Here is a 21,038-nt window from a genome sequence, read left to right on the forward strand (position 1 = left end):
TTGCTTCATTGTCACATACCCTACTACTGACTCTGATCTCCTTTCCTTCCCTATAAGAACCCTTATGATTATACTGGGCCCTTCCAGATAACTCAGGACAATGTCCACATCTCAAGATTCTTAACTTAATCATACCTGCAAAGTCCCTTTCACCATATAAGGTAACATTCATAGGTTCTTACGATTAGGACATGGATATCTTTCAGGGGTCATTATTCAGCTTACCACGGTGGGTTAGAATATTTTTATGTAGAAATAATCCCTTACATCATGGTGGCCTTTCTGAAGGCACAATGAAACCTAAGCAGTTTCACGTCTTAGTAGTCTTAACCTTTGGTTCATTTGTCCCTCCTCTCAAATCACCCACTTCCACACCTAGCTTATTCTAGTGTGGAGACTTCATTAGGAATGTCATTTTTAAGAAAGCCTCATTTTGTACTTCTGGACAAATTTAACAGTGAAAAACAGCCAAAATTGAAAAGCCCTGAAACTGGAGGCCTAGGTAAAATGTTTCACATGGTGATCAGGACCCCAGGCCATAATGAACCTTATACATAGGCCTATACTAATAAGTGTGGTAATGTTTTTATAGAAAATGCATTTAGAACTAGTGTGTAGAGCCAGTTGCATGGCTGCTCCAGAGCACTGCAGTACAGAACCACTTCTCTTTCTTACTGTACAATAGGAATGGGGGAAACTGAGAAGCATGAGCAGGGAGATGAGAGTTGGAGAGAGATCATACCAGTTTTTATAGCCTGAAGAAGAAGCTCCTGTGAGAAATGGGATTAGAAATAGAAATTAGGGCCATGAGGGAACAAGGCTAAGAAACAGGCACCTTCTGGAGAGGATCCAAGACAAAACATCCTAGGAATAGATCTTGGTTGCGGATTATCACGATTCCTACATGCATCCTATATTTACTTTTTTCTCCACTGATCTTATTAGGGGCCAAACTATTTTGTTCCCTTTTGCCACCTGCTGTAGGCACTACTGTCCTAGCTATCTTAATTTGTCAATTCTAAAAAATTAGTTCAAACTATTTTGACTGAGGTTTTAACCTGTTTAGTCCTTATCTGTATAACCAAGTTCTCTATTGTTTGCTGCGATATTATAGGTATTCTGTATTTTTCTAGGAATGAATCCATTTATCTAGGTTTCCAATGTATTTTGTATAGCTTTTCATAATATTTTATTACGATCTTTTTAATATATGTTGGGTTTAGGCTATTACCCCTTTCTTTTTTTTTTTTTTGTCTTTTTTCCATGTCCGGCACCGGATCGCAACCCTCAGTGTTGCCCCCGTACCGGACCGGGACCGGCAACGGGATCGCAAGCCTCGGTGTTGCTCCCGCGCCTCGCTCAGCCAGTGAGCGGGAGCCGGTCTGTATGTGGGATCCGAACCCTTGGACGGGAGCGCCGCCGCGCTTCCCAAGCGGCGCACCATCCAGTGCGCCACCGGGCCGGCCCAATCATCTGGTCCTGGAGTTTTTTTTTTTTTTTTTTTTTTTGTCTTTTTTCCATGTCCGGCACCGGATCGCAACCCTCAGTGTTGCCCCCGTACCGGACCGGGACCGGCAACGGGATCGCAAGCCTCGGTGTTGCTCCCGCGCCTCGCTCAGCCAGTGAGCGGGAGCCGGTCTGTATGTGGGATCCGACCCTTGGACGGGAGCGCCGCCGCGCTTCCCAAGCGGCGCACTATCCAGTGCGCCACCGGGACGACCCTCCCCTTTCCATCTGGTATTTTGTGTATTGGCATTTCCTTTTCTCTTTTTTGTTTTTCCTTGATTATTCTTGCCAGATGTCAGTCTAACTTACTAATGTTTTCAAAGAATGAGATTTTGTTTTTGTTAATCCTCCTTTTTGTTTTTCTATTTTGTTTTTTTCTACCCCTGTTTTTGCTATTTTTAAAATTTCTCGGTACTTGGGGTTTGCTCCATTGCACCTTTCTTGTTTGTTTTGAAGTTATTTTTTAAATCCTCCCCGCTGTTCCCTCGCTGCTGCCTCGGCAGTCAGCACTCCCATTCCTCAACACACATACCAGGTCAATCAGCCTTCAGTCTCCCCATGCGTCTCTCACACTTATTGTTTTTCATTTTATTTTGCTATTATTAGTGCCTGGAATTCTATTGTTTCTCTAGAGAAGATTTGAAAGGAGGGAGTCAGCAGATTGTGTTAATTTAGCAACTTGACAGAAATCAAAAACAAAAGTGATTTCTAATGATTATATTTAGGCTCAGAGTTTAGCATTCTTCCCAGGAAGTTTTTCTCCCATTCACAGGATCATCCACTCTAACAAGAGATATTTTCACAGGCCTATATAGATGATAGAGTTATTTATCCTATTTCCTAAGGAAGAAAAGAACACAATTTTAAAAATGAAATCCAGGGTATTCCTTTTCCAAATTGCATGTTTTCAAGGCAGCACATGAAATATGTGGATCAACTGAAGTGCTTTATGAACCCATGCAACTCTAAGTCTAAATATTGTCCAAAAAGTATGGGCTAGAGTATTCTAATTTCTTTGGTGACCTATTCTCACCATAAGGAACTCCTTGCATGAGCTGTGGTTATTAGTAAAGCTACTGTTAGGCTTACCAGGGACAGGATTATAAAGTTTGATTTTTTCTTTTTCCAAATTAGGGGCATTGGCCTATAGAATATACACATCAAATGACAGAAAAGCTTAACTTAGGGATTTTTTTGTTTATTTGTTTTCAACAGTGGAATTTACCACATATGCCTATATATAAATGAAGACCAAAAAATAAAATTTGAGTCAAAAAACAAATAACAAAAAGTATATTTTTGTTTCATATGATGGGCTGATTAAATAATAATACATTTAAAGAAATTTTGACAAAGTAAAAAAATCTATTTACATATATATGCTTATTTAGTATTCCAAGAGCTTTGAAGTTAGAAAATATATAGTGTCCCTTTAAAAATACAGAAGCTGAAAGTTAAATAACTTGTTTAACCTGACAGAGCTAGAAATTTTTAGGTGTGGGACTAGAGCCCACATCCTGTGGTTTTGGTTTTGTTGCTGTTGTTGTTATTTTGTACTTTAGTTTTCTACCATGGCTGCCAAATAAGATAGGCAAAAAGAAGAGAAAGTTGGGTGGAGCCAGAAAAGAGAAAGCTGAGAGGGATTAAAAAAAAAAAAATTATCTAAAGTACTTTACCAAAGCACAAAAATCTGTTTAAAATGTTATTTATGTTTATGCAAATGCATTCTCTGATCAAAGGAATGTATCTTCCAGAGTTTTGTATCTGCAGAAACATAGCCCCATCACATTGCCCGAAGAGGGAAAAATTAATAGTATTTTTTCTTAAAGCAAGTGTGTAATTTTTAATAGCCAAATATTATCTGTATTTATTATATAATATTTAAATTCCAAGTGCATTGAAAACATTATCTCATTTTATTTCTTGCTGCAAATTTATTAGGTAAATTATTTCTATGCACTTGACAAATGAGAAAACTATAGCTTGTAGAGGTTAAATAATTTTAAGATCTTGCAGAAAAGAAATGCTGGATAGAAAACTATAAAAAGAAATTGTAATAAGCCAACTGGAAAACACACAGCAGCTCACAGAACAGGAATGGGTCATAACATGGCATTCTAAAAACAGATACCATGGAACTGATGTCCTAAAATTGATGAGAAAGTGAACTGAGATGTAGTATATTATAGTTGAGTCTTCTTGGCTCAGGATGTACCACAAATATAAGATTCTGATCATTCTGGATACTTTAAAAATGGAAAAGTAACCACTTCAGCAGCTATAAAAAAGAGCACCTGGTTCTAAAAGGGTCTTCTACCCAGTGGTCTTGAGCTCTTGGCCTGTTAATTGTCCTAAAGGGTAAAGGGTAAATATAAGTACATACCATCATAGTATGTACTTTCAATGTGCTTTCTATGTAAGACTCTCTAAACAAAGAGAAAAGGGATAAATATCCCTCCATCTCAAGATGCTCTTTAGAATCTCTGCATGGATATATAGAAACAAAACAAAATAAAAACAAAGAAGAAAAAGAAAGCCTTAAACCCTAAAATTGCAAGAGAAATAAAAATGCAATAGGAACCATTATTCGTAAAATTATAGTAAGAATTCTAAGCTACACAGTTATTAATGTATATCAGAGCCCATTTCTACTTTTCTCCCCCCAGCAAAGATTTAATTTTCATTTCAAGTAAACTAGGATGAGAGTGGGGTGAAAAAAATGCATAGATAAGGAATATTCTGAACCCAGAATAGGAGAGAGAGCACACCTCTGTGCTCTGCACCTACAGAGAACACCATCAGAAAACAGTGTACAAATTATACTCCATTTTTATTGTTTGGAAACACAACTCTCTCAAGTAATATTAATATGAAATATTTCTGTTTGCTTAAAGCAAACTGGAGACTTGTTACCTTTAATTAATATGTAATTGAAGTCATCTAATTTACTGGGGTGTAGAAATACTACCTCACTCCTTGAAAGCCCAGATCAAATCCAAAAATAGAACATGGGTGGGATAATGCTGGGAGTGATATATTGTTATTGTGAAAAGAGAAGCTATTAATGGTTTCTATGAATATCTAAATAACAAACATGTTATAATCTCTGATGAGTTTAAAGATCTTTCTTTTCCCTGAGAGACAACCCAGGAAACCTCAGGTACTTACAGAATATGGCTTGGTACCTAAATATAACTGAGCATCAGCCCAGTGCTCTAATAAGAAAGACGCGAGAACAAAAAAGACTAAGACTCAAATACCACATGGGAATTAACAAACCATTCCAAATTTTTCTACATGTCTTTAAATAAAAGGACAGCAAAACTGCACATATAATGAAATATGACTCCCAAGGATAATGAAATTATATTGGATGGAATGTGTGGGTGGAGAGTTAGCCTTGAACATATCTAAGCCCCCTTCCATTTCTAAGACTATGTAATTGAGATGCTTTGAACTTACCTAAGTATTTTGGATAAAAATAATCCTAGAAAGAAAGAAAAGAAAAAATATATCTTAACAAGCCTAAATTTCACTATAGAGTTAAAGCTTAATTTTATAATGTTTTTACGTTAAAAATACAAATAAATTACATATAACTGTCATTTTCACACTATATTTTTTCTACAGTAAAGTATATCAAGAGAAGATAATTATACAATTAAACCAATAAGATGCTTAGGCTTAAAGAAATAATGATTAATTAAATCATGTTTCAAAACCTTCTAATCAGAAAACAAGTATTTAGATGTTAAATGTCATCAAAAATGCCTCATTTTTTATAACTTCTTTAATTTTTCCATAATGATTAGATAACCATTTAACACATTTTATGTCATGATTATTACCCACATCAGATTCAAATTTGAATAACAGTGACATAATTTCAAGGGAGAGAAACTGGACATTTATCTTGTAGCTTCTTATATACCTGTAATACTTTACTTATAAATAGGTTGTGTACCAAAAGTTTGTCTGTAAACCAGTAATTTGAACTAAAGAATGCACTTTACCAAGGGGAGAAAAATGTTAAAAATTTTTGACGGTCAGCTTGCCAGGGTGTTCCACAAAATCTTTCTTCAGCCATAAAACACCTAAGGGGTAGCCTTAATGGCACAAGAACACCTCACGAGAAACCAGAACTTCTATACAAAAAGAAACTCAACAATGTTCCAACTCAGTGGGAACAGAACATATCTTCATCCAGTACACAAAGTCCTCATTCTTTCCTCATAAAACCTACACAACATTTATCTAGTGGTTTATAAGGATAAAACCTCCTATCAAGTTAATTCAGTTAACAGTGTGTCTTCTACAGAAGAGAAGCCAGGAGGATAAGCAGCAACAAATGAGGTTTCAAAGGGGATGATGTGATGTGAAAGGAGTATATTAGGAACAGTAAGCAACAAGTAAACAATAGGGTGAAGACGGAGAATGAGGACGAGGGCATTAGGGATAGCATAGAACATAATAAACAGTGACGAATGCTTTTTCTTTCATTTTTTCCATTTCTGCCTTACTCTCTCTGGCACCTCTTTCTCTTCTGTCGATGAGACCAATGTTAGAGTTAGTGGAGGGGAGGACATGCATAAATAGTTTTCCTTCTCCACTGTCTTTCCTCTTCTCCACTGTGGTCTTCCACCTCACTCCCCTTTTGCTACTTAGAGGCTAAGCTCTAAGAGCAGGTCTACAATGTGAGAAATACACACCCAAGTATTTATGAATGATATAATAATATGACATCTTGGCAAGCCTTAAAATATTCCAGCAAAAAAACCCCAAAGAATAAATGGGGTCAAAAACTAGGAAAAACAAGAATGGAAGAATGGCAGATTGTTGACAGTTTTTGAAGAAGTGGGTATGTTGGAGTTTATTACATTGTTTTGTCTACTTTGGCAAATATTTTAAATTCCCATAATAAAAAGAAATGTGTGTGTGTATACACATGCTATTATATATATATATATATATATATACATACACACACACACACATACACATACATGTGTATATATATACATATATATATATACATACACACACACACACATACACATACATGTGTATATATATACATACATGTATATACATACACATGTGAGGGCACTTCAAAAAGTTCATGAAAAAATAAAATTGAAAGATAATATGAATCTTCAATGAACTTTTTGAAGCACCCTTGTATTTATATATATGAAACTATATATACTATTATATACATACACTTTTTATTATGAAATTTCATAACATAATTTATAGTATATACACATTCCTTTTTATGATGGAAATGTAAAATATGTATGAAACATATATATTGCATATAGTGTAGATATATATTATATACAATTATACATTTCCTACACAATAAAAGAACTGTACTACATAATGGGGAATGAAATGTTTTTGTCCGATCAGTTGCTTATCCACAAAAAACAACAAAACAGGGAGAGAAAATTTTTGATTCAGTCCTGGAGAGTGTTAAAAATTAATCTTTGGGTACCTCAGGAAAAATTCCCTTTGAACCTATTAGAAGAGGTAGAGGTAAAAAGGATTAAAGTGCAGCCCCAGAGAATATAAGTTGCTACTGTCTAGGACAAATTCCCTAACTATAGACAAATGGTTCCTGCTCATTGGTTCTGGGAGCCATAGCAGAGGTACAGGAGGTACCTGTATATGTTTTCTCCCTCTTTTCTTCTAGGTTGTATTGTTTGTCTCAGGAAAAATATCTGAGGTAATCCTGAAGGTTATCAGATTTAAATTCTCCAGGTCACTCTTACACTAATTCTTAGAAGCACTGTTTATACTCCTGCTACTTGCAGGACATGCTAGAGAACATCTTCCTATAAGAAAATTAGGGTACTAAAGGTAAGGACCATGCCTCCTCCATAGCCGGGAAGAAAAAAAAAAGATCTAGGGGTCCCATGTTTCTGTATGATATTTAGGGGTCTTTATGATTAGATTTTTCTAGACTAACTTGGAAAATTTTATACATTGAAGGCATAAATTCTAATCCCAGGGATTATTACTGATATAAAGTGGGCTCAAGGAACTTTTTAAGGGTTTATGGAATAAATTAAAGTATACTTAGTGTATACAGTACTGTAATAAAGTTCCTCATAAGGCATTCACTGAGTGCCTGCTATTTAACAAGCTCTGGATTAGACAATCTCGTTTTCTAAAGCCTACTTAAAAATAAAAGCCAATGGAGGAATTTAATGAAGCATGCTGATAACAACAGAAACATATACACACACACACATTATATTTAAGATGTCTTCTCCCCTCCCTTCAGTACTACTAATTTTGGTTGGTAGAAAATATTCACAAACCACAAGGTCAACGTTACTGATAATGAGGTATAATTGACTTATAGTTTGGTCAGAGCACATTCTTATTAGCAATACTGTCTTCTTAACAAGCCTACTTTCCTTTGAAGGCACTTCCTCCTGAAATGGAAATGGTTATGTGTGAAAGGTGATATACAAAATTTTTCACTTTAAATGGAACACAAGGAAATGCAGGCTGGAAATATTCAGGTTGTAATTGTACATCTAGGTGTGCAAACTTGATCGTGTCCATAAACTCTTACCGTTTCAGGGTTATTTTCAAAAATCTCCCTGGCTTCTTCTTTATTGCACAGTTCTTCAATGCATTCTCTTTCAAGGTTACCTTGTTTGGTCTCTTCAAGCATAGAATTTGCACGACGTTTTCTAACCAAGACTTGTGAAGCATGTTGCTTTGACAAAACTGAAAAAAAAAAAAAAAATAAGTTTATATAAACAAATCTTTCATTTCCCCATATAAAATATATTATTATTAAACAAGATTCAAAATCATTTTCTGTCTATAAATTGTATGACATTTAAAATCATATTGTCAAACAAAGAAAAAGATGCAGATACATAAGTTCTTTGGTTAACAAGTCAGAGAGCAGGTTTGGCCTGTAACCACAGCACTTGTATAATGATGTGTACACATTATTTAAGTTCGTGCTTAAGGCCAAACACACCAGATGATATTCAATGTTTCCCTTATTATGACTACATTGGAAAAAACATCATGCTAAAATGACTTCATCAAAAGTCATACACACAACATCTCCACAGCAAGCATAATAAACTTTCTCAATTTTAAGGGAGAACTTGTGTGATCACTGTGGAAATAGAGAAATGTAGTAGTACAGTCCAATCAGCTAGTTGAGAGGTACTTGATAGGCTAAAACATTTGATTATTCATACAAACAGGAAAATAAAAATACATGGAAAAAGGAAGAACTTATGCAAAGCACAAAATACAGAAGGTAAAGAGAAAAAAATTGGTAAAATTAAAATTTTTCGAACAGTTGAATAATAACAACAAAAATAACATAGCAAAGCTCAATATCAAGCAACAGGTTGGAGGAAAATACTTGCATCATACAGAATAGAAAAATTTACATTGAGGTTTTATAAGCAACTTTTGCAAATTAAAAACTAACAAATGGGCTGACTGGTTAGCTCAGTTGATTAGAGCACAGTTGGTTAGAGCATGGAGCTGATAACATCAAGGTCCAGGGATCAATCCTGGTACTGGCCAGCAGCCCAAAAAAAAAAAAAAAAAAAAATTGCAAAGAAAACCAAACAACAATAAGCCAACCAACATAGGAATGTGTGAGAAGTATACAAAATCATTTAAAGAATATGAACAGAATATAAGGAAAACAGGATAAATAAAATTATATAAATTATGAGTACAGAGAAAAATAAAATGGACAATAAACATGAAAAAATGTTCAGTACAAGTTTTTAAAAATAATTAAAATTTTGCCTGTTAGATTTGAAAAAAATTAAAAGACAATTTTCAAGAATTGGTGAGGGTAAGGGGAAACACATATTCTTGTACACTGGTTATGAGAGTATAAACTGGTAGGTATTATTTGAAGGTAATCTGGTAAAATTTAAAACACATATACTCTCGAACTTTATTGAGGAAGAGTTATTGCTCTGCTCCTGAGTATGTCCTACAGATATGCATGTGTGCTACAAAAGATATGTATAGAATGTTTATTAAAAGACTGTAAAATCAGAAAATTAGAAAAATCCTAAATTTATATCAAGAAAGAAATGGAAAAATAAGTTGTAATACATCTGTACTGTGGAATAAGTCAAAAAGAAGGTAGCGATTCTTGTACTGAAGATCTCCAAGATATATTGTTAAAAATGCAAGTTGTAAAATGCCACGCCCTTAGCATAATCCTACATATATCAGCCAAAGTTGTACATATGTAAATATCATGTGGACAAAATCATAAAAAAGAGTCTGGAAAGACACTCAAACTACTAATAGCAATTATATTTGTTTTTTGAGTTTTGTTTGTTTGTTTGTTTGTTTTTGGCAGCTGGCCAGTGAGGGAGGGGATCCCAATGCTTGACCTTGGCATTATAACACTGAGCTCTACCCACCTGAGCTAACTGGCCAGCCTCCCAGCAATTATTTTTGAAGAAAAAAATGAAGAGCATGAAGTTTTGGTTTTATTATTTTAGCATGTGAATAGAACATAGTTTTTTTATGAAAAATTTAAGAAGCACAAATAAAACATACAAATAATTTTTTAATCCTGATTTTTCACCACAAATGGTTTTTTCACTAAGAAGGGTAAGCAAGTAATATAAACAATTGAATTTCTTTTTATTTTCTTATTTATTATCTGGTAAATAACAGAAATAAATATTCAAAAGTTGACAATAGAAGAAAGAAAAAGAAAAGAAAAAGGACTAATTAACCATACTTAGTTAAATAATTAAAAATCTCTCAAGAGTGAATTAAGGCAAGTTAGCCCACTGGGTTAGACCATGGTACTGATAACACCAACGCCAAGAGTTCGGATCCCCTTACTGGCCAACCACCAAAAAACAACCAAAAAAGAGTGAATTAAGTAGTGTTACATTATTTCTCTTACTTGCCAAAACAGAAGTTGAAATGTGATTAGTAAATAAATAAATGGTTTGGGTTACATTTATCACCCTATCTCTTACCATCTTTATCATCTCTTGTTGAAATAAAGATTAAATCAAGGCTGTGTGTGTATAAAAGATTGTAATCTGAGCATGCTTCCAGCCAAGTGTGTTCCTGACTGATAAATGGCAGCCCTGTCAACAATGAAAGAGTCTTACATGTGCAATTATCTCATTGATTGGAGTAGTTTTAAGCATGCCATTTTGTAATAAATATAGTAAAAACTTGGACCTTCTGAATTTCAAAGCAAATATGTGATTCTTTCTGAGGAAAACAATAACACTTTCATTGAATGATGAATACATTAATTCAATAGCAAAAAAGTCCAGGTCAAATGCACTTAGAAGAAAAAGCACTCTAAACCTGCACTCTGGCATTTCTTCCTTACAGAATATTAAGTTTTATAATTAAGAGCTTAATACTGATACTTAAGAATATCTCTTTGCCTATAAGGACCCCCCACTAAAAGACACAGATCAGGTGTAATAGTACATACTATGTTCATGTTTGTGAATGGGGAAGTTCCCAACCACCCAGGGAGAACCAAGGTGGTGGTTTAAAGGAACGCCCACCTGAGTTGATAAAAGGAAACATAATAACATCCATTATTCTAGAGATGATGAAACTCAGGTAAAGAGGATGCAAAATATTTTCCCTAAATTATAAAGTTAATAAACAACAAAACTAGAACTAGATCACAGGCATCCCAACTCTCAAATCTGTAAGCCATTCATTACTATTTGCTGCTTCTCAGAAGATAGGAAGTTTTATTGTCTCCATTGATGAGAGAAATATCAAAAAGAAAAATTGTTACACTTCTGACCTAAAGGATAATTAACCTAAGAATAAAAAAACTAATTTTGTCTAAATAGGTCTGCACCGAATTTAGATGTTTATGTTTTATTTCATCTAGGTTCAGCCCAACAATGCTTTAAATTGGTGTGATACTTAATTTTCAAAGTGTATATTAATTTTGCCATTTGATCTCCACACGAATAATGAAATAAACGATAGAAAAGAATTATCATCTCACTTTCCTATTAAAGAAATTGAAGCTGAGAGAGGTTACATGATTTGCCCAAGGTCAAGAGCTAACAAGCTGTGCTAATGGAATTCAAATATACACATCCTCTTAGTCCTGGTGTTCTTTCTTCTGTGCATTTTGCCACTCAAATGTCTACGATGTACTTAAATTAATTTCCAAAAAAGAAATTATGTGGTCGTGCAGTGCATAAGTTTGATATTTTAAGGAAGACATTTGCTGTACTTCATAAAATAAACCCGTCTGCCTAATAAGAGTATATTTTAGAAGGAGTCTACTACTCCTCGCCACAAAGATATAAACATGACAGTCATGGACTGTAGGATGAGACAAGCTTGTGGTTAGAAATGCTTTTACTGGATGGCTCAAAGTCCTTCTTCCCAAAAATATTCACCCTACTGGCCTGCAGGAATGTCTGAAAAGTTCCATTATTTATCATTGTATTAATCCATTTTGTGTTGCTATAACAGAATTACCTGAGACTGAGTAATTTATAAGAAACAGAGGTTTATTTGGCTTATGGTTGTGGGACAGCTGCATCTGGCACGGGCCTCAGGCTGCTTCTACTCATGGCAGAAAGTGGCAGGCAGCCAGCGGGTACAGGCAGATCACACGGTGAGAGGAAACAAGAAAGAGAGAGAGAGGAGGTGCCAGGGTCTTTTTAAACAACTGGCTCTCGTGGGAACTAATAGAGAGACATCTCACTCAGGACCCCCACCCCCCAGAGAGAGAATTAATCCATTCATGAGGAATCTGCCCCCATGACTCAAGCAGCTTCCAGCACTGCCACATTGGGGATCATATTTTCGTGTGAGTTTTGGTGGGGACAACACATCTAAACTCCATCAATCATAATAATAATACATAAAAACAGAAATGCTGTTTGTGCATTATCTCCTTTAATCCTCATCACGACTGTTCAAGTAGATTGTAATTTTCTATTTTGTACATGAATAGGCTAAAACTCAGCAAAGTTCAGTCAATTCTACCAAGTACACACAGCTGAGAGCAGAGACAAGCCTGCCTCTAAAACCTGTTTTCTTTTTGTATCACCACACTGTCCCTAATCATTTGGCTCACTTTTTTGGGCTAAGTAGTATCTCAAGAAAGTCCTTGTTGAAACCCAACTATGTTGCTTGAAAAGTGTTACATTCAGATTCTAAATTTTCATTAATAATGTTGAGTTATGAGTCTTTCAAGATAAGTATGACTGAATTGGTTTGATTTTTTAACTTATCTGAATAATCCCTTCTTCAAATAATGACCATAGCAGGTGGAACAATTACATTAATAACGTAGCCATTGTTTAAACTAACTGAAATCCTCTCTATTTACTTATTTTATTTTTAGTTTTTTGCTTTTGGTGGCTATATGGTAAGGAGATCTGAACCCTTGACCTTGATGTTATCAGTATCACACTCTAACCAAGTGAGCTAGCTGAAATCCTCTTTTGAAACTGTTTTCATAGCCTTCACATTTTCCCATCAATATTATCTGAGGGGATAAATCTTTGTTTTTTGAGTGTAAACTTGATTGTCTTATCTCCAACAAAAACTAATTTTTTCTTGGTTTCATAAAAGTACGTGTAATAAGGATGGTGGGGTTAGCCTGACCTCTGCTCACAGGCAGATTTCCCACTTGTCAATTCAGTTTCACTTTGATCAAGGGGGAGTCCTTTCTTGGTCCCCTTCCCCATTTAGTTGTCCAGACTTGCTACCCTCTGTTCAGCAAGGGCAGGACTGCAGATCTGCAGATTGCCCAAAATTCTTCAGTCAGACTAGGGTAAAATGGCAGATGGAGGAGACTACAAACTTTAGGACAGCTCATCCTCTAAAGGTCTTCCATTTTTCTGCCTTTTACAAAGATGGTTCTCACATTCCTCCCTCCAAGAGCTCATCTCTTTTTCAGTACGGCTTTCTGTCATTCCTTTCCCCAGGCCATTCTTATTTGGCATCCCGAGAATGACACAGTGCCAGTGAAAGAATGTGTCTGAGAAGAGAATTTCTGGCTAGCCTTTAGGTTGGCAGAGTGTTTTTATCTTTGTTCTGTTTCAGTGTGGGATGGAGTGAGGGAAAATGGCTTTTACTGTACAAACAGAAAAACCAGATAATACTTTGTGATATAATTATGCCTCACATGTCTCAACTCTTGAAATGGCATGTTTCCTAAAACAAAGCCTGAGAAAACTAGAATTGAATCTTTTTTTTTTTTGTCCTTTTTGAGACCGGCCGCACCGCGCTCACGGATCCGAACCCGCGGCAGGAGCGCTGCTGCGCTCCCAAGGCCGCACTCTTCCGAGTGCAACACGGGCTCGGCCCTAGAATTGAATCTTAATATAGAAAAAACCTTTAGTTAATAATGATAGGAAATTATATGGCCAGATATTTCAAATGTTATTTTTAAAAGTCACATACTAATTAATTGCAAAATGTTTTAAATTTATTTCATAATAATTTTTACCACAGAAGATACCCAACTGGTAGTGGGGGAGTAATTTAAAAAATGTGAAGGTTGCAAGGATTAAGAAAAATCCAAAGATAGATTTTTAAGTAGGCATTCAACCTATATAATTATTATCAACTTTCAGAACAGCTTATGTTAGCTTTCACAAAGAAATGCTCTGTGTGTATGCTTTAATTTTTAAAAATAATTTCTTTTTGCTTTTGCTTTTTGAAAGGAGAGCTATTACACTTGCTTTTCTCTAAATTTTACATTTTTTTTCATATTGAGGATTGTGCTACTGAGCAACATTTTCTTCTTCATATTATAGAGTCTGGATGTGTTGTCATCTCAAAACTCATATGGAAATCTCATTCCCAATGTGGCGGTGTTGCGGGCTGTTTGAGACAGGGGGGTGAATCCCTCACGAATGGATTAATGCTTTCCCTGGGGGCTGGGGGTAGTGAGTGAGTTCTCGCTTTATTAATTCCCACGAGAGTTGCTTGTTTAAAAGACCCTGGCACCTCCTCTCTCTCTCTCTTGCTTCCTCTCACCATGTGATCTGCTTGTACCTTCTGGCTGCCTGCCGCTTTCAGCCACGTGTAGAAGCAGCCTGAGGCCCGCACCAGATGCAGCTATCCCAGAATTGTAAACCAAATAAAATCTCTGTTCTTTATAAATTACCCAGTCTCAGGTATTCTATTACAGCAACACAAAAACAGACTAATACATCATATTATGTTAAGGTTTAGAAAAGGGTTAAAAAATATATGCACTGTAAAGGTGAACTATGGCTCAGTCCTTCAAGAGTACTGAGCAATAAATAGGTTGATAAGAAATACTTTAAGAGAGTTAAAGGTCATAAGAGATAGATCTGGATAAGGATTTAAATCCAGGAAAGGAAAAGGGAAGTAAAAAGAGAAATAATCTGTGAATTATATGTTGCATACATAAAGATGAGTTCTAAAACATTTGATTTTGAGGAGTGAGAGCTAGTATTTATTTAGAATTAGGAAAGCCATTAGTGGCATTAAAAAATGTGACCATTGACCCTCATTCTGGAACAAATCAATGAATGAGTAGGGAAACAATGCCTGAACTGTTTAGCCACAACAGAAGTGAAATGGACCTCTCCTTACTCCAAGATTTAATTATAACTTTAATTTACAGTCCCTATTCTAGGAAGAAAAATAACAAATCACTCTGCCATTGTTTCCACAAGATTTAAACCCTTGATTTAGCCATATTTAGAGAAAGCAGTGCATATTAGCTATTCCCTCTAACACAGCAAATACTTCTACCCAAAAGACAGAACAGGCAGCTTATTACCCAGAACAAAATTACATTGGCCCTTCCTTTACTCGATTTGTTCACTCTTGGTAAGTGATAAATGAAGACACTTCACTTGAAGGGATCAGATTTTGGAAAGATACAAAGAAGAAAATTTCTATAACCCTCAAGATATTCTCACAGTCAGCTCTCCTTGTTTTTTTAATCCCCTACCTCCTAGGACACGAAAACACCATCTGATTTTGATGTCATGTACCAAGAGAGTAACACACAGGAAATGTTTTGTTTTTGTTCTATTTGACCTATTTTGTTAGGATGCCATCAATATTATTAGTTCACTGGCCTGCGTCTGTATTTATGTTTGGAAAAGCAACAGGCACACTCTTCCTGGACATTTTTAAAGGCAACAGTGAATGAGCTGGCCTAATTCTGCAACATCCCACTTCTTGCAATATCCCCCAGATCTCTGAAATAAGTACGTCTGAAGTTTGCTTAGAGGCTTAGATCTGAATGGTTTCCCTTTTGACTCGTAGGGTATTATTTATTTTCTAAAGTGGTTATGTGGGAGTGAGATTATGTGGAATATTGGTATATCATCAAGTAGGTGTTTATAATTCAATACAGTTTCTAACAGCTTCAGAATTCCCTGTTGAATGTACAAAAGGCTATAGTACACCATCTAAATAACAGTGAAATAAAATGTTAACTTATTAAGGAAAGTAGAGAAAATAATTTGGATAAGAAATCGGAAAAAAAGAAAATGAAACAATCAATAAAAAAAAAAAGATGAGGGCCGAGCCCGTGGTGCACTTGGGAGAGTGCGGCGCTGGGAGCGCAGCAGTGCTCCCGCCGCAGGTTCGGATCCTATACAGGGATGACCGTCTCAAAAAAGGAAAAAAAAAAAAAAAAAAAAAAAAAAGATGAATGTAACATTTAGAAACTCGGGTCCACCTTAAAAAAAAAGTGCCATAGACAAAGTGAGAAACAAAAAACCAAACCTATCTCCTTCTATAGTAAGCAAAATAATAAAATAAACATTTGTGTTTTACTTCACAAGGCATTATAGACTGAATGTTTGCGACCCTTCAAAATTCCTATGTTGAAGTTGAAGCCCTAACACCCAGTATAACTGTACTTGGATATGAGACCTTTAAGGAAGCAATTAAGGTCAAATGAGGTCATGAGGGTGGAGCCTTGTGATCCCATAGAATTAGTGTTTTCATAAGAGACACCAGAGCTAACATGCACTCCCTCCCTATCTCCCTCTCTCCTCCTCTCCCTCTCTCTCTCACTCTCACTCCAAAAGCACCAAAGAAAGTCATGTGAAGACATAGCAAAGAGAAGGCAGTCATCCACAACCCAGGAAGAGAGATCTTTCCAGAAACTGAATTGTCTAGAACCTTGATCTTGGACTTTCCAGCCTCCAAAACTGTGAGAATATACATCTCTGTTGTTTAAGCCACACAGTCAGTGGTATTTCATTGTAACAGCCCAAACAGACTAATACAGATTTTGATACTGAGAAGTGGCATGTTGCTATAACAGATACCTAAAAATGTTGATGTGGCTTTGGAACTGGGTGATGGGTACAGGCTGTAGGAGTTTTGAGCTGCGTGCTTGAAAAAGCCTAGATTACCATGAAGGAAATGTTAGTAGAATAGATGTTAAATGTGGTTCTAGTGGGCGCTCATAAAGAAAAGAAGAGCACTGTAAAGAAAACCTCCATATAACTCAGAGAATATATAAATAATCATGAATAGAATGTTGGTACAAAAAATGGAAGTTAAAGGCCATTCTGGTATGGTCTCAGACAGAAATGAGGAACAAATTATTGGAAACTGGGGAAAAGGCTATCCTTTTCATAAAGTAGCAGAGAACTTGGCCCAACTGTGTTTTAGTTTTTGGTGAAGAGTAGAATTTGCAAGTGATGAAATTGTATATTTAGCAGAGGTGATTTCTGAGCAAAGTATTGAAGGTATGACTTAAGTCTTTCTTAATACTTAGGGAAAAGTGCAAGAGGAGCGAGATGAATTGAGGAAGGAAATTGTCAAGCAAATAGGAACTAGAACCTAAAGATTTGGAAAATTCTCAGCCTATCCACAGTGTAAAAATCGGGGAAAACTGTTCTGAAGAGAAACTAAGAGTATGGCTGAACAACAATTTGATGAGGAGATTAACATGGTGTGAACCCCAGATTTAGTCAGCCATCTCAGCAGAAGCCTGGAATAGAGATGGGATTGCATTTGCAAAAATACTGCCAGCTGGGACTAAATGAAACAGACAAAATGGGATGGAATAAAGCATGTAAACATGCTTATTCTTTGGGAAAAGGGAAGAATGGACCTGAAGGCAATTCATAGATCATCAGGGCTGCCACTCCCAACACAAGCACAGCAGAAAGATTGCTTCTTCTTTCATTTTCGAAGTAGGGCCCATGCTCTGGTTTCAATGGGCCAGGCTGCCCCTAGCCTTGGGGGTGGAGCTACCCAGAGACCTAAGGGCAGGGCCCCCAGAAGAGCCTTGAAGGCAGTACCCCCACCTAGCAGGGCTATGGGGATGGGGCCACCACTCCAGTGACTCTGGAAGGCAGGACTACCACCCCAGTGGTCCTGGAGGACAGAACATAAAACTAAAGAGGATTCTTCTCTATCCCTAAGATCTAATGAAATTTGCCTTGCTAGAATTTTGAACTTGCTTGGAATCTGCTGCCCCTTTCTTCCTTCCAATTTCTCTCGTTTGGAACAGAAATGTCTATTCCACCATTGTAAAGCACATAACTTGTCTGATTTCATGGGTTCACAACTGGAGAGGAATTCTGCCTCAAGATGAATTGTACCTGACTTCTGGTCAAGATGATGGAGTAGACAGTCCCCAGGGTCACTCTCTCCCACAAGTCAACTAATTTACAACTATTAGAAAGCAACAGCAGCCAAGCTGGGGCCACTAGAGCTCAGGGGAAGAGGGGGAGAGACATGTATGCAGGCCAAAGAAGCCATGATGAGAGAAAGAAAAAACCTCTCCAACTGTTTCAAGTCCTGGCCACTTCCAGGCTGGAACTGCTGAGCATACAGAGCAGGAGCCTGCAAAAGCCACAGCTGTGCCCTTCAGATGAAGTTGCATGGAGGCAGCAGGGGAGAAGAGGGCCTTGGTGGCCCCCAGGCCAGCAAGACCACTAATAGGGCTCCTATGGACCCACATAGGAGTGAGGAGCCACAACTAAAAAAAAGGAGCCACTGAGAGGCCAGTGATTCATCACAAGGGACTGGTGCACAGCCCATCCCACGGGAAGTGTTTGCAGCATGGATGGTGGGGGAGACGGGCCCCCTGGGAGAACACTGGGGCACAGGAAGGACAGCTGATCTGCCCCCCAATCAGTGTAGGACCACTCAGAGGGGACTGGCCAGGAATATAGAACTACATGGGGTCCGGTTTGATGGAAAGACTCAGGCCCAGACCAGTTTTTCTACACAATCCAGGTGCATTGGATTTCACTAAACCCAGAAGTCCTATAAAGTCAACCATTAAAACCTGAGCTGCACAAAAAGCCTTCCCCAGGGAATCAACAGCAGAGCACCAATTTAGTCCAACCCTAGAGCTAAGTGCTGGTCCCCACAGGAAGTTCCCTCACTTTAGAAGTAAGCAAAGGACAACAAATTAGTTCCAGCACAGAGTTTAAATGGTGGGAACAGCAAATAATCTAGCACAGAACTGAAAGAAAAAACAAAGTACTCACAACCAGAGACAAAGTTTGATATTAACTAGTAAAGGTCTCTTTTCACCAAAGAACACCTATAACACCTTGAAGGACCGGAAGTCCCCTGGGCTACCAAGCCAGAAAGGGGGGACAGCCAGGCACACTGCCAGCACCACAGAGCCTGCCTGGGGTCCTGTGGCATGGAGTCAGGGACCAGACCCCCCTCCCACAAGCAGGCACACTGCCAGAACCACGGGGTCCACCCAGGGTCTTGAGGTGTGTAGCCAGGGAACAGAGCCCCCTCCCACAAGCAGGCACACTGCCAGCACCACCACCAACTAGGTAAGGAGCATGCCAAAAACATCACCTCCATGTGGGTGGCCCACCACAGCCACCACAATAGCCACAGCTGCCACGAAAGCGGCTAGACACCACAACCACCATGCAGATGGTCTGCCAGGCACTGAACTGCATTGACACAAAGAGAGTCACCAGCAGAGGCCAAAGGAAAGAAGATGTCTCTCTCCACAAAGCTCATCCAAGAGTGACAGAAGAAGCATCTGCTCAATGATAATTTTGAGGGACCTGAACACACCTCTCAGCATTGGACAGATCATCTAGGCCACAGATCAACAGAGTAACCATTACTCTTTCAGAAGGAGAGAAGAAATCTAAGGTTATCAGTGGTGAGAGGGAGGTGGGGGGGATAGTGGGAGATTGGACAAAGAGCATAAAGAATAAGTACGATTTGTAACAATATATATGATAGTAATATTGATTTGATCAACATATGTCAACGTTGAACCCCCAAAATATGTATAAACAATTATGATTCAATAAATTTTAAAAATTAAAAAAAAAAAAGATGAATTGTACCTGAATCTTTTACCTATATCTGATGCAGAAGATACTTAGATGAGATTTTGGACTTCAAATTTCAGAGTGATTTTAACAATTCTCCAAGCTGAAAGCTGATGAAAATCTGTTGGTGAATTAGCAAAGGAGAGGATGACTTGATCCAATACACACTCAAGTAAGAACACGTTTGCCTAATGAAACCTCAAAAAGATTGTTCTAATATAGCATTAGCGGGAGAGTGGGAGAAAGCAACCAGAAGCAGAGGGATGAATTTGAAAGTCCATCAAGACACACCTGCACGATTTCACCATCCCACTGTACATGAAGCAGTATACTCAGAGTGGGCCCAATAAACATTAACTACATAAATGAATCAACTAATAAATGTATACAGAGCTACCTGCTAACTCTCCCACTTAGAAGAAAGACTAACAGGAAACCAGAACAATATAAACAACAGCAGAAGAAACCCACACCTGCTACCTAAAACCAACCTAGAAACCATTGGTTAAGGATGAAGAAATGCCCAAGTACCATCAGAAATATGGAGGAAAAAATTAACAACTATCAGCAACATAAAAAAAGAAACACCAAGAAAAGTGATGAGAAAAAACAGAGACCTCAAAAAAACTTTCAAAAGTCTAATGAATATCATCATAGTGACTTAAGATAATGTATCCATGAAAGAGGACAATAGTAAAATAAAAGAAAATTTGAGAAATTTACAATATGATTGTCAAAACAGAAGTGTTGAAAAAAATTGAAGAAATCTGCTAAAACCTAGGATAAAATTTCAAAGATACAAAACATGATAGCTAAAGTCATAAAGGATCAATTCTGTAGGAGTTCTAGGGAGAAGAGAGAATATGGAGGAAAAAATTATCATATAAATAAAAGTACAACACATTCCAGAGCTAATGAGGAATACTAATCTTCACAGAAAGGGGGCCTACTGAGTGCCAAACCAAATGAGTGAAAAGAAAGTAAATTTAGATATAGTATGATACAATTTTAAAACATCTAACACCAAAGAAACTCCAGAATCAACTGATACTAAGAATAAGCATCAGATTAATTATACAACTCCATTCAAAATAACAAAGTAGCCAGAGTCTTCCTCTCTCCCTCTTCCATTTACAGAAGATAAAAAGCCATGATTTTAGCCTTTAATATAAAATCTGAAAACTGCTCCCTAAAGGCAGGAATGATATTGCTTGG

General features: G+C 37.1%; 1 protein-coding gene across 1 annotated transcript in view; it reads right to left on the bottom strand.

Annotated features, from left to right (window-relative positions):
- PROS1 (protein S (alpha)) overlaps positions 1 to 21,038 on the bottom strand; it is a 75,742-nt gene that overhangs the window by 37,091 nt on the left and 17,613 nt on the right. The window contains exons 2-3 of the mRNA XM_008569154.1: positions 8,093 to 8,250; positions 4,969 to 4,993 (exon numbers count right to left, since the gene is read on the bottom strand). Coding sequence (XP_008567376.1) covers positions 4,969 to 4,993; positions 8,093 to 8,250 — 183 coding nt within the window. The remainder of the gene's footprint in view (positions 1 to 4,968; positions 4,994 to 8,092; positions 8,251 to 21,038) is intronic.

Source organism: Galeopterus variegatus, unplaced genomic scaffold (assembly GCF_000696425.1).
Source record: "Galeopterus variegatus unplaced genomic scaffold, G_variegatus-3.0.2 Scaffold470, whole genome shotgun sequence".
NCBI classification, from domain to species: domain Eukaryota; kingdom Metazoa; phylum Chordata; class Mammalia; order Dermoptera; family Cynocephalidae; genus Galeopterus; species Galeopterus variegatus.